The sequence below is a fragment of the Gouania willdenowi genome, chromosome 12 (genome assembly GCF_900634775.1).
Source record: "Gouania willdenowi chromosome 12, fGouWil2.1, whole genome shotgun sequence".
Lineage (NCBI taxonomy): Eukaryota > Metazoa > Chordata > Actinopteri > Blenniiformes > Gobiesocidae > Gouania > Gouania willdenowi.
The window spans coordinates 22,461,005-22,475,477 of NC_041055.1; the positions used below are offsets into that span (position 1 = coordinate 22,461,005).

Here is a 14,473-nt window from a genome sequence, read left to right on the forward strand (position 1 = left end):
TGTGTGTGTGTGTGTGTGTGTGTGTGTGTGTGTGTGTGTGTGTGTGTGTGTGTGTGTGTGTGTTTGTGTGTGTGTGTGTGTGTGTGTGTGTGGCCTAAAGGATCCAAACAGACTGGTCCTATCTGTGGTTTCAGGGAATTTGTGAAAAAGGCACCAAGTTTTTTTTTTTTTTTTTTTTTCCAAGAAATGAAATGCTCCTACGGTTCATTTCCTGCAAACTCTTGTACGTTACATGTCTGCGGGCATTTACGCAATATTTTCCATCCAAAGTCAGTGAAGGAAATCATAAATTACCTTACTAACTTTGGTGAAGCCAGAAAAAAGACCAAAGGTATTAAGCATGTGGAAAGGTTTCTTTTTTTACATCACGCAAAGCAGCTTTTACCTATTTAATAGACATTCAACATTCAACCTTATTTTTCACTTTTCGCTGGACATTTTTCAATTTCTAGAAAACATTTTTATTTAAATAAGCATAAAATGTATCTTGATGATGATTTGTGGAACGAGAAGCTTGAATGTGCCCAAGTGAAATTATGAACAGCACCAGACTAAAACAGATGTGTGGTTTTTTTTTTTTGCATTGTCCAGTTTACCTTTGCCAGTGTGTGTTGTGACCAATCAGGGACAGAGGCTCATTTTCAGACGACAGTGCCAGCTGGGATCCGTACCTTGTTCCTTCGCCAGGTTTCTTTGCTGCAATAGAAACATGAACAAAGTAATGCAACCAAAACAAATTCTGGTATTTCATCATCACAATGGGATCCAAACAGCATATTGTACCAACATAGTTGCATTAGAGTAGTTTATGTTAATGAGGGAAGTAAAATTCACTGTATACTTAAATAGTTTTAGCAATTACAAGAAGCATAAGAGTTTACTCATATTTTAAAGATTAGATGAAAATTGATCAACCTGATACGGTTAAGTTTTTATTAGTTAGTCATAGTCTCTTATTGTCACTTTTCAAAATGTAGTCAATTAAAACTGTGACTAAAAAATAACTTTTCAAATAGTGTAATTGAATTGCAGCCATATTAGAGCCCAATATGTAACAACGACCCGAAATGTAACAAGACCTGAATTGTTATTACATTTGGGGTTTCCTTACAATTGTTTTTTAATAACTGGTCATAAATGTAACTAAAGTGCTCGTTCCAAAATGTAATATTTTTTTTTTTTCCAAATAAACCAAAAATGTTACAACTGGCCAATAATGTAAGAAGATGCTGAGCCCAAAATGCTAAAACTTTTTTCATTATTACATTATGGGGCCGGCAAACAATTTTTCCCTCAATAGTGTATTAATTTTATTACATTGTATCTCACCCTATGATGTCATAAAGGTATGTAATAAAGGGCTTATTGTTATTATTCAATGTAGAGTTGGATCATATACAAACACGAATGTGTAAATATTTGTGTGTGTGTAGAAATATATAATAAAAAATATTTTTAAAGCCTTTTGGAGAACCTTGACATTTTTGGTAACTTATTTTTCTTACCTTCATTTATAGACAAACTAGTACAGTGTCCGTCAGAAGTATGTATTCATATAGTGGGAGGAGCTTAAGTAGAGATGTCAATTATGGGCAAATGAGTATGTGTTTGAAGGTTGGATGTACAAAGAGGTGTACATACTCTGTACTCTGTAGTGATATAACAGGGTATATTTGTGGGTGCAAAGTACAATAGCGTGTGCGATTTCTCTGGTTTAATTCTATGGGACATTCGCTTGATAATTTGATAAAGTTTGTACCAATGTGGCGGTTTAGGTAGAATCTGATAAAAGACAAATTTGTACAAATAAAACTATTTATTTAGCATTTAACATTTCTTAGTGCAGGGGTGATTATCTTACCTATATATATATATAAAAGCAAACATTTTTCACCTTTTGGGCTCAGCACTTTTGTTACATTATTGACCAGTTATTAAATTGTGGGTTTTATTACATTTTTAAAAAATATATAATTCGGGTATTGTTACATTTCAGGTCGTATATCGGGCTCTAACACGCCATGTAAATTCAGGGCCTGCAAATTGGTGCTTATTTACTGCATTATTAAAGACTCCTTAAAGGCTCTTCTTTTTTTTACCTTGTCTATAATCTGGATCAGAGGAAGCCACTGAGGGGCTTTCGCTGGATGAACTGTAATCACTGTGGTACCTCTGGTGGGTATGGACTGGATCTGAAAACAGAAAAGCATCAGAAACAAGTCTCACAAAGGATCCGAGCGAGTGTCCTCAAAACTTCAGACATTAACGTCATGCACAAAAATACAAGGGAAAACAGTCACACTTAATTATTTGGTGAATTTTCAGGGATGTTAAGATGATTTAAATCATTTCAAAGCCACATGAAATGTCTCAGTACTTGTCAATCTTAACTGATTAATATGTACATCTTTTTTCACTATTTCCAGGTGAAACTGATGATGCCAAACCAGAAGAAAAAGAACACACAAAGCAAGTATTAGTCATGCTGTTTGGAGAACACTCCTAATGAAAATCATATGTAACAACACAGGAAGGAAGATTTAGCACAGGTGTATGCAGGCATGTCCTCTGTCAGGTTAAATGGCTTTACGCTGAGGGCATATTCTTTTCTCCGAGCAGGTTTAGACAAGTTCACGAAAGCTTTTTGTTTCATCAAAGTAATAAAACGCAACTCAAAAGCAAAGGTTAAAAGAAGAGACACTGGAGAAAGTAAAAAACCCTTGTCAAGTGTTGAGTGCACAGAACTTGAAAGTCCTGCTCCTCAGTATCAGCAACATAGCTCAGATGTATGGCATTCCCCAGTCATTGCTCATACACACGAGCACACAGTTTCACAGGAAAACAAAGATTGCTTTGTAATGATGCGGTGTTAACTTTTTCAAAAATAGAAATGCATTGTGAACCAGCAGAAAGAAACAACAAACAGTGCTGCTCAACCAAAGTAAACACCATCCTTGGAGAGCCAAGAGTATGTTTATCTCCGTTAGTATGGAAACCAAACAAAAACCTGTGTATTTTTAGCCGAATGTTTATTATCGCCACCAAACTTGCAAACTGCAGTTGCTGTCCATACATTAGTTAAATTTTTTATGCTTTTACAACCTTAGTTAATGAGAATTTACTTCATATTTGATGTAAATCTCTAGGTTTTTTTGGGGGGGTGAAATACAGATTTCTGTATTTAAAACATGATTTATTGTGACTCAGTATCATATATTTCTAAAATTTCACATCATCTCTAACCACTAAGGGCTCTACTTCAATCTGAAGAAAAATTAGCCATGTAGGTCTTGTAGAAGCTTAGAAAAACTTTATTTGTTATGGGTATGTGATTTTCAAAGAAAAGTGGCTGGAGCTTAAGAGGTTAAAGAAGGATTGCCTCCAATGACGCAAACCAAAACATCCGGAGAAATGAAGCCAGCCATTAAATAAACAAGGTTTTAACCAACTAAAACCAAATGTGGTTTTCTAGGTTTTCTCTTCTTCTTCTTCTTCTTCTTCTTCTTCGGGAACCTTAAAATTTTCAATTAAAGTCAGATGTGTCTCAGCGAGATAGAATAACGCATCAAAGTAAAAGAAATCTAATTGGTTCAAAACTCACACACAAGGTGGTAATTTTGTAATTTTGTTCAGTTTTGGATAATAAAAGAAGTAAACAAACCAGAGAAGACTTGAATAAGAAGTCTTGATTTCCACTGAACCACCCATTAGACCATGTTGTAAATGATATAAAACGCTCAGTGTGTGGTGGTAGGTGCTATTAAGAACCAGGGAGGTAAACCAGCACATACCTGATTAGCAAAAGACCAACATGTACTAGCACAATGCTTTTCTTGTTGTTAAATGTAATCAGATACACGGTAACTGATCTTATCAGTAGTTTATCTTTAAAACCAGAAAAACCAGCAAGTTTAAGGAAGTTTACAAGAAACTCACAAAATTTAGATGCAAAAACCATCATCTTGCATCTGTTTTTTTTTTGCCTATCTTTAATAGCAATGCTTACGAAGTTCTGATAAAATACTGTATTGTGGCCTTGGGTATTGACAGATCCCGATATCAGCACAAATCATACATACGTAGTAAATTGTTTGTAGTATTGAATGTTAGAAAAAGGCCTGATGTAGTGATATTACTCAGAGAACAATAGTCAGCAAGAGTAAGTAGGTATTATAAAAATTTCCCTATTTATTATTAACAAATGAGTTGCATACATTTTAACCCTAAACACAAAAATGTTATTTATTATTTATTTATTTTTACAAAAAGAAAGGGGGGGAAGAGAAGAAAAACTACAAAAAACAATTACAAAAATATTCTACAACTGAACAAAAATAAATTAAAAAAATAAAATTGAAAGAAAAATAACCTCAATAAATCTGTTAAAAATAATATTCGGGTTAAAGAAGCGGGCTTGTAATCAGAGGGCCATTGGTTCGGTTTGGATAAAAGTGTATTATTATTGTATTGTATATTAGGCAAACATCCAATATCAATATCGGATCGGGACACCCTTAATACTAGATTTTCATATTGCAATTTGCAAGATAGCTTTAAAATGCTACATTCATCTCATATTTGGGTGAGTAAAAACATAGCCCGTTGTTTCTTCTCATTCAAATAACTAAGAAGTAAATATGCTTTAAGTAAGCCACAAACTTCCCAGTTAAAGCAACATTAAAAAGGAGAGAAAATAAATATATTTATATGAATGTGTGTAAGTGAAATCTTAAGTACTGGTAGAATAGAAAAATATGATGGAAGAAGTCTTGCCTTGGAATATTTCAAAGAGGAAATCCGTCAAGCATTAGAATTAAATAGAAAGGAAATAGATTTAATGGTTTCTATATTATACATTCACACAAATATATTTCCTGCTGCAGCCTTTGAAGTTTTCATTGCAAATATGAATATCTGAAGCTACACTACATTACAAACACCTGCCCATTTTCCTGAAGCAGCTCCGTTCTGTACTGTTTAAGCCCATGACCTGCACCAAAGTGATGGAAAAGTCCAACATGAGGAATTCCTTCATCCTCTTCGCATGACTCCAATTACAGCCTGTAAGTCGGTCAGCAAACTTTCTGCTCACTAAAGATTGAAACACCTTGCTTAAAAAATAAAATAAAATAATAAAAAAAAACAAAGAGAGTGAGGGGGAGTGGTACAGGCACCAGATAAAATGATACAGACCAGGTACAGACATGCCCATGCACACACATGCATGCACATGAATCAGTTTTAGTTTTGTAAAAGATATTGAATCAAAAGTGAAGGGTAGATGCACACACGGAAAGCAGAAAACAGTTTATAGCTGGAGAGACCTGAAACCACTGACCACTGCTGTGCCATCACTTTCCTGCAGAAAAGAACAAACAGAAGTAAGAGAAGAAAAAGAAGGAAAAACTGCAGTTTCTGCCCAGTCATTTTTAATTTACGAGGCTCCACTCGTACCAAAGCAAAACGGCCCAAGATGGAATATAAAAACTTTCTGGCTCATAGTAAATTTGACAATACGCCGTCAAACATCAAAATGTCATTTAATACTCATTAGAAGCTGTTCACAGAACAAAACACATTAAGATTTTTTTTGTAATCTTCTCTGCTTTTTGCTCGCTTTGGGTGAACCGTGAATTAGGGCTGCTCGATTATAGAAAAAATAAGTGTTAACAAGGTCAGTTTAAAGAAGATTTAACTTTTAATCTGAATTAAAGAGGAATTAAAGCTCCCATGTAAATGTGAGTGTCTCAAAGTGTTTCTCCAGGCAAAACTTCATGCTGGTGCGTTGCTTTTTCCCAATTTATTAATTTTAAGATATGAAAACACAATAGTTATCACTCTACACATTTCACAACAAACTTAAATGTCCCTGACGTCCCACCTTCAAACACAACCTCATTTGGCCATCCATGAAAAAGATACTTAACCTCCCACTTTTCTATAGCAATACCTTCTTCCTACGGGCACTGCACTAGTATGTAAGAAACCGACAATATCAAAGCAATAAATGACAGATATCAGTCCCAACAGGGTCTCCACTTTAAATTTCCTAGATTTGTGACCAGATTCTATTCAATTAAGTAAAATTATATGTAATAATTTGAGGGAAATTAAAAGATTTTGTAAGAATTTTAAGTTTTGTTGAACATTAAAAATGCGATATAAGCACCGGGAAAACTGTGAGCCCCCTCAAATATTATCATTTTTACCTTCTCCTGTGAGCCAAATTGGATGCTCCAAAGAGCTGGGATTCGGCCCCCGGGCCTCGAGTTTGACACATGTACTTTAGCCATTGTTTTAGCCAAGTTTTATCTCCTACTTTCTAGCATGAATACATATTTCCATTTGTAACTGAGAGAAGAATCATTTATACTTCTACTTTCCTCTTGATGTCTTTTAAATCAGAGTTTACCAACCATCAGGTCATTAGTGCCAGGCTATGGAAGGTTTTCTAGGGACAGGGTTGTTGTTTTTTTCCCCCGTTGACTTTTTCTAACAGTTTTCATTCCCCAAAGCCAAGGCCCTTGTGTTAAAAAGCAACGCAAACTGGGGAAATTGTAGGAGAAAGGTTAAAGCCACGTCCTCTTTTTGTGAGTCCAGCCTGATATTTTTATTTTTACTGAAGCGTGGCTACACTAACATTCCAGCTGGCCAAACCCCAGCGCGTCAGTGCTCAGCTTCCAGAGTGCACCGAAGGGCAGAGAAGAGCTTCTTCTGAGCGGTAAGAACATGATGTGAATAATGGACGCATATGAAGCAGCCTGAACACTGATTAGGACACCCACTATTGCAGCTGTGATTGAGTAGTCTTAACATGTCCAACCTGAGCTCTTACCTAATATTATACTTAACGTGTTATGGCTCGTAAAACTCTGACTTCAGCAAACATTGACAAATTGCAATCATAAAATTTGGGAACCAGTGTTTATTCTAGATCTCTTGTAATTTTCTGATTTTTTTTGCCTCTCCTCAAAACACATTTAAAATAATTTTCCCACAAGATCAAATTTCAAGTACAAGAAAGCAACTGTAGATAATTTTATTGCTAATATAAATATCATTATTAATGGTGGTGGATCTGGTTGTCTAACAACTGAACAGTTGGGGGTTGAATTCCTCATCAACTCTTTTACACAATAACATGGATTATCCTTATCTTTGATATATGAATTATGTAAATTGATTCGATCGGTCTCTTGTGTGCACTAAACACTTAAATTGGTGCTTACCACTAAAAATAACGTACATATGTCATTTCTTTGAGAAAAAAAGACTCGGACGAGAAAATGCCGCCTGATCAGCACTCCAACTGTGACACGGTTATTCATTTACTTGCCGTTCATTGATTGTTTACAGCGCACATGCCTCTGTGAAACCAAACAGTAGTTGAGTCCACTGTGCTCATCTCCAAGCTGTCTTATTTTCATTCTATTATTATTTCCGGGTTATTGGTACGGCTCTCCTCGTCGTCGTGAACGCGCACCAGCGACATTTGAATTCCCCATCAGCGTCATTTGACTCCACGTCCGCAGAACTGGGCGGGAAAATCAGACTCCAAAAAGCAATACAAAATGTGTCACAGGTAGAAATGTGTGGACTCATTCTCTTTAGTTCAGAGCGCTTCATCACTCATTAGCATAAAAAAAAAACTTTCTTAAATCCTGCCCTATGCTCCTTTAAGTTTTTGTTTATTCAGACAAGGTTTTCCAGGAATTTTTTTTTATCTCCTGACATGTTTCAACTGCCAGTCTTTGTTAGACGAGTTCTGTTGATTGCCTTTGATACTTCCTTTGAAGTTTCACTTGACTTCCATGTAATAGTTCCAGCAAGATTGATTTTGTCTTTCCTGAAAAACCTTGTCTGAAAAAACAAAACCTTAACATACTATTCAAAAAAAGACAAAATTAATCTTCGGGAAGTCAAATGAAACTTCAAAGGAAGCATCAAAGGCCATCATTTGAGGAAGACTGGCAGTTGACGGGGGATTTCCTCAAAAAACTTCTGAATAAAGGAAACCTCAACTTAAAGTATATAATTCATTATCTTTATTATGGGGATTCGAGCAAACAAAAGTTCTCCAAGAAAAGATACAGTGCAGGATTGTGACCTTGTTTACTTATTTATCAATTAATTATGATAAAAGATAATCTTGGGTTCGAGACTTATTATAAGATACTGTGAACTTAGCAGGAGATTTATTTTTCACGTAACTTTTACCATGAATATGGGCTTTTGGTGTAAAGAGGAAACACGATAAGGGTGCACTGCACACATCTATTTCTTAACTCAATTCTCCTCCAATATTTCATCTTTTTTTTTTCTTAAATTTTAGTGCATATGTTGAAAATCAGCTAGTTCAAAAAACAAGGCATAGTAGGGCGTAAGCTCTTTACATTAAATGAGGAACTATAGGTAGCAAGATAGCAGAAACACAGCACAAACTGAGGTAGCTTTCAAAGGATTCAGTTAAAAAGAGTGAAAAATATACAATTCAGCCAAACATTAAGCAGAAGACATAGGCCAGTTTGGCAATAGATAATTTGCATGAAATTGTTGAACTTTCCCTCTTGTTCATTACCTCTTGGGAGAAAAAAAACCAAAAAAAAACTAAAACAATAAAGCCACGTAATGTATGATTATTTTGTTGCATAAGAAACAAACTAATAAGCTCCTGAAGGATCAGTTAAAAGCTGCCAGAGCTGGCAACTAAAGGGTCAAACAAATGTGTTGAGTGTTGGAAGTAAGCATGTGATTGTACAAAGTCTAATCTATTTATTCCGTAAACACTAGGACTATAGGAGATCTTAGATCTTTTTCCTCTAAGAATGAGAATGTTTTCAATATGTACATGTTTAACAATAAATATAACAGGGATTTTTAATAACCTGGTGTGACAGTCAGCTGCAGGCTTGGATTGAACTAGACTCTAATTGGAATTAGTCATTTGGAAACCTTTGCAACAGTGAATCATAGGTTCTGTCTAAACACTGCTGCCTAGCCACAACCAAAAATACTCCATGCATGCTAACACATATCCCACAAGGCTGAGTTAGGCACTGGTGACGAAGGGTTGAACAGTTGGTGGCAAAAAGAAACCAAATTCAGTCCCATTTTCAGCTCTTGGTTTAGGCTGAATTATGGACATTGTACACGTAAAAGAAATGCAAACAAAATCAGGTTCACATGTCACTTTTCCAAACTAAGTAGTTGCAGACGCATATTACAAAATAATGTGATCACACGACAAAACTCTTATGTGTAATCACTATTTCATAACCTTACACCAACAATTAGCACTAGCAGGTAATAATTATGTCTGACTATCCTCGAACAAAAACAGTAAAAACTCTCAATAGCTGTGTTTCCATTACCCTTAGTAATGTGCATAATCTAAATAGTGCAATAAAAACTGGTGATGGAAACACCTGAATTCAAATATCGCTAAAAAGTTTTTACGCTTTCATGAGGAGGAATTTCAGACATTTCAATATTGAAATGTGTCACAAAAGCGCTATGGAAACAATTTTTCCGCAAATTGACGTCACAGGACGTGACGTACCTGGTCACATGACCACTTCTTTCCGAGTAAACATGGCGCGGTACGCGTAAACAGAAGAGGAGACAAGGTTCTTAGCATTATACTTAAAAATTATTACAACCACATTAGACGTGAAACAACAAAGGAATAAAGAGTGTTATAAGGAGGTTTGGAGCGTCTGTCTTCCTGCGGCAAAGTCTCGCTGGATGAGATTTCACGGGAGTTGCGAGACTCCTGCTCAAAACAACCTTCAATGGAAAAACATTCAAAACGCAATTATACTTTGTCGACATATAGAAATATTGCTTTTATTTTGCAAAAATCTGTAATAGAAACCCAGCTAATAATACTTTAAGAAAAGGGGCATGAAGTGTTGATTAAAACTGCATGTAAAACATTTGTTTCTGTTTCTGATGAACTTTGACTTTCCATGAGGACTTAAATTCAAGTGAAACTATTTCACTTTCAGTTGTTTATTAGAAAAATCTATTGTATTTCAGAGAGCCTACTCACCATCCACTGCCTGTCTTAGATTATGAAGTTTCCTCTGTCTCTCCTTGATCCTGTCGTAGGCACCAATGAAGCCAGCGCCTACAGACTGCGTTGAATGATGATGAGGCTTCTTCGTCTTTAGCTCACCAAACTCTGGGTAGCGAGATGGCAGCGCTGGCGATTTACGCCTACCCACTGAGTGGGTACTTAAAGCACTGCTACCCCTCCGAGCATCCTCCAAAGCCCCAAAACGAAGAGCCTCGGGGTCGATGTACGCCAAGTCCACAGAAGAAGCCCACGACCTCCTGGCCTGACTCAGTCCAAGGTCTCCACTGTAAAAGGCCAAAGACCTGCGGTCCAGCTCAACAGGCCTGCCCTTGTGCTGTGGGTGTAAAGGGTGTAGGTGTGGATAGGAACGCTGGTGTTCAAGCAGAAGGGATTTATGTTGGAGTTCTGTGGGGGATTCATCCACACTCAGGGAATACTGCATGGCTGCTCGTCTGTCGCCTTTCAACAGGTCCTGGATGGACAGGGAGCCCATGGATCGACTGAGGCCGCGGTTAAGAGTCGTTTGTTCCTGGGTCCTCGCTTTATAGCGCTCTAGAACTCTGGGGGCAGCACTCCTACCTGCAAACATTAGAGAACCAGAACTTGATCAAGCAAAGTATCACTGGACAGAAGAATGCAAGAGGATTTACAAATTTACATTGAATTTTAATGAGAATACAGTAAATCAGGGGCGTCAAACTCATTTGAGTTCAGAGGCCAAATACGGAGCAGTTTGATCTCAAGTAAGCCAGAGATTATGAGCATGAAAACAAGTCATTTCAACAGTATTGTGCCCTAGTTTGCACTTCTACATATACATGAAATCCAAAATGTGTAAAAAACCACCAATGTCCAAGCAATAAGTGACAGATACCAGTCCCAACAGGATCTTCACTTTAGATTTCGCGACATATTTATATTCATTTAAGGTAAATATTGAAGGATTTTGTAATAATTTTGTGCTTTTTTAACAGTTTAACATTAAAAATTACTGCAATCATGCAATACAAGCACCAGGAGTGTTGAGTTTCATTTACACAATGATTCATGTCATTTTTACTTCGTCGTGTGGGTCGAATTGGAAGCTCCAAAAGGTCGGATTTGGTCCCCGGGCCATGAGTTTGACACATGTGCAGTAAATGGTTAAAAGGGTGACAAGTGCATTTAAAGCTGTTCATTCTAATTGAAAAAAAAATGAATTTTTGTAACATTTGTGCTTCTCTAATTGTCAGGTCACGCCTATTTTTGTATATCAAAGCCAATTGTCTTACTATATGCCAGTGGTTCCCAACCTTTTTCTTGTCATGACTCCTTTTTTATATCACAAATTTCTAGCGATCACCGCTGACACTTTTTTCTCTCTTAAATTAATTTTATGATCATGTTTGTTACACTGCGTTACAAAAACAGAATGGCCAGTATTAGTGACAATATGCGCCAGCTCAGATATTTTTATACTGCATTTTACTGTAACCACATTTATATTTGAGAAAGTAAAAGTATAAAAATACAATTGCTTGATATCGCGTGTGGTGTTTTAATTTGAAAAATAATTGTTTAAACTTATTCTATTTCTGTGAGATTATGTATTGTTTTCAATAAAAATGTTTTAAAAAATAGAATTTTAATAAGTAATTTAAAAATGTTATTACTAGACATTTCAGGTGACCCCATTTTAATTCATTTTATCAACCTTGAAGTACAAGGTTGATAAACCCTGCTTTAAGGACACTGCTGCAATTAAAAATTATTTATTTATTTTTCAATTAAAAAAAAAAAATATATATATATATATATATATATATATATATATTTAATTGAAAAATAAATAAATAATTTTTCAATGAGAAACTGTTGTAATTTTATTATTACTAGGCATTTCAGGTGACCCAGTTTTATTTCCAGGCGACCCCACATGGGCCACAACCCCAAGGTTGAAAAACCCTGCTCTAAAGGACACTGCTGCAATTAAAAAAATATGTAAAAATATATATTTTTTAATTTATTAAATATTTATTACCAAATAAAAACATACTTCTAATTTTTACCTGCATGCAAATATGGAACTACTGATAACTTGGTTAAATTAAATGAAAATTACATTAAAAAAGAGCTGAAAAAATAGTTAATAGCAAATCATTCATGTAATCATCTATAGAAGTTTTTTTTTTTTCAATAAGAAATTGCTTGGTTGGTTGTGAATAAAATATATGTATATTATGTCCATGTCTGTATCTTTTATTATAATTGTCTTAAATGTATGAGGACTATGAAATCTGGCTCATTTACGCCACATATTGCACTGGTGTTCATTACAGTCTTCTCGAAATAAACAAATACATATGTTTCAAGCTTGTTTTAATCAATGAACTGTTCAAAACCTCTGCCAGATCTATGTATTTTCATTAATGATGATAAAGGGTATGCATGAGAAAGAAGAGAAAAGAGAGGAGCGCAGAGGATGAAGTTAAACTTCAAAAATACAGCATGTGTTGATATAATTTAGAAAGCATATGCTTGGAAAGTGCATCAAAGAAACCAAGAATGCCTTCAGAGAACTCCGAGAGGAAAATCAAAGTTCAATATTGCATTATCTCCATATGTTTTTGAACATTTGGTTTTCGGTTGAATAAAAGTATAATCAACAAGAAGAAGGAACATTAACTAATATGTAATTACGCTACGCAGCAATTACTAAATCCTGGAACAACCGGGTTACAGAAGGGACAAGGAAGCAGTTAAAAAAAAGAAAAGAGACACATAAGACCTAACTAATACTTTTTGCATGTACTTTCCCTAAAGCTGGCCAGTCCTCCAAGAGGAAAACAAAACACTGTCTCAAAATACAGACCAGAGGATTCACTGGCAACTCCAAAAATATGCATCTGTAATCAATGCCATCCCATGCTTACATAATCAGGATGACAGCCATGTTTGCATTTGACTATACTTTCCAAGGACTGAAGAAATGCCGGAGTTCTCCCATAAACCACTGGGAAAATCTGGTCACATTTTCCTGAATTTAATCCAGTTTAAGGATGTTAGCGTGTTGTTTCTCGTCTGCTTTCTTCTGTGTCTCTCAAACTAAGAGCGATGGTTTGAGTAAGGAATGTTTGAGCAACCAAGGAAAGCATTTCACAGCAGACAGGTACTGCATAAACACAAATCCAGACTCACAATATTTATGAGTATTTCCAACCACTCACACACACACATACACGCACAAACCACATCTATTATTAGGCTGAAAGAAATGAACATGATGAAAACTTGCGCTGACATTACAGAAGGCTGTTATTGTGTTTAATTACTGTAGTTGCAACACAGACATTTCCGAAACTAAGACATTTCAAAGTGCCCTTTAACATTTGAAACAAAGCAACAGCTGTGCAACCCTAGAAAGTATAAGATGGAGCCACCCTACATCATGTGTTCCAACACACCTTCTAGAATGTTGCTAGTTAACAATTATACACGTGTCAAGTTTTCTACTATTCAAAAACAAGAATTCCGCTTTGATTGCATCATCGATTAAAGATGAAATTTTATCTATTTCATCCTTTAATACTGATTTTTAATGTGCTCTTGTGATATTTAGACTTCAGAATAGCAACTATGACATACAATATCCAGCACGTAATTAGTGATCAATGATCGAGATCCATCATTTATAAAACAAAAAGTTTACAGAACAAAATTACATAATTTCCCTGTTAGACTTTAATTCTATACAATACAGTAAATCATCTTATTTGCCTTTAATTACTGTTATGAAAGTGGAAAGCACTTTCAATAAGCACTTCTCAGATATTTTTGGTGAGCAAATCAAATCAAAAAGACAAGTTATATTGTACTTAATGTCACAAATGTATAGATATTGTCTATACAGTATTTCTCTTTTGAAAGAAGATAATAAAAAATATCTACAGCAAGTTGTTTCTGTATACATGGTTGTGCATTCACAATTTTTCACTTTATTTAGCCTCCAATAGTTTAACAAACACATCTTTAAAAGCCACAAATAAAATTCAATACTGCTGATCCAGCAAGACATATTTATAAGACTAATAATTTACTCCAGACTCCCACGTGTCAGTGTATTTATTTACCTGAGGGCAAGCCTTTGCCTCTGAGCCTCTCCCGAATCTCCTTACTCCGCTCTGGGAGAGACTCTCGATCTGTCAGCAGTCCATCCAACTGAGAGAAAAGAAATACCAAAACAAAAAATAGGAAAATACAGTAAGGATGAGGGGAAAATAGAGGTTAAAGTATGAATCCATGGAGGAGGGAGTTCAAATGTTCAAGTCTTTACACTTTTCAAACAGTTCAAGGAAAAAAAGGATCCACATAGGAACAACATAACTTGTCTCATAGAAGTAAAACAACAAAAAAAGA

At 35.5% G+C, this 14,473-nt stretch overlaps 1 protein-coding gene across 4 annotated transcripts in view; it reads right to left on the reverse strand.

The window, feature by feature from the left end:
* Positions 1-14,473, reverse strand: part of ptpn13 (protein tyrosine phosphatase non-receptor type 13) — a 58,369-nt gene that overhangs the window by 28,100 nt on the left and 15,796 nt on the right. For all 4 annotated transcript variants that reach the window (XM_028462318.1, XM_028462320.1, XM_028462319.1 and 1 more), the window contains exons 6-9: positions 14,188-14,275; positions 10,052-10,657; positions 2,100-2,192; positions 597-696 (exon numbers count right to left, since the gene is read on the reverse strand). In XM_028462318.1, coding sequence (XP_028318119.1) covers positions 597-696; positions 2,100-2,192; positions 10,052-10,657; positions 14,188-14,275 — 887 coding nt within the window. The remainder of the gene's footprint in view (positions 1-596; positions 697-2,099; positions 2,193-10,051; positions 10,658-14,187; positions 14,276-14,473) is intronic.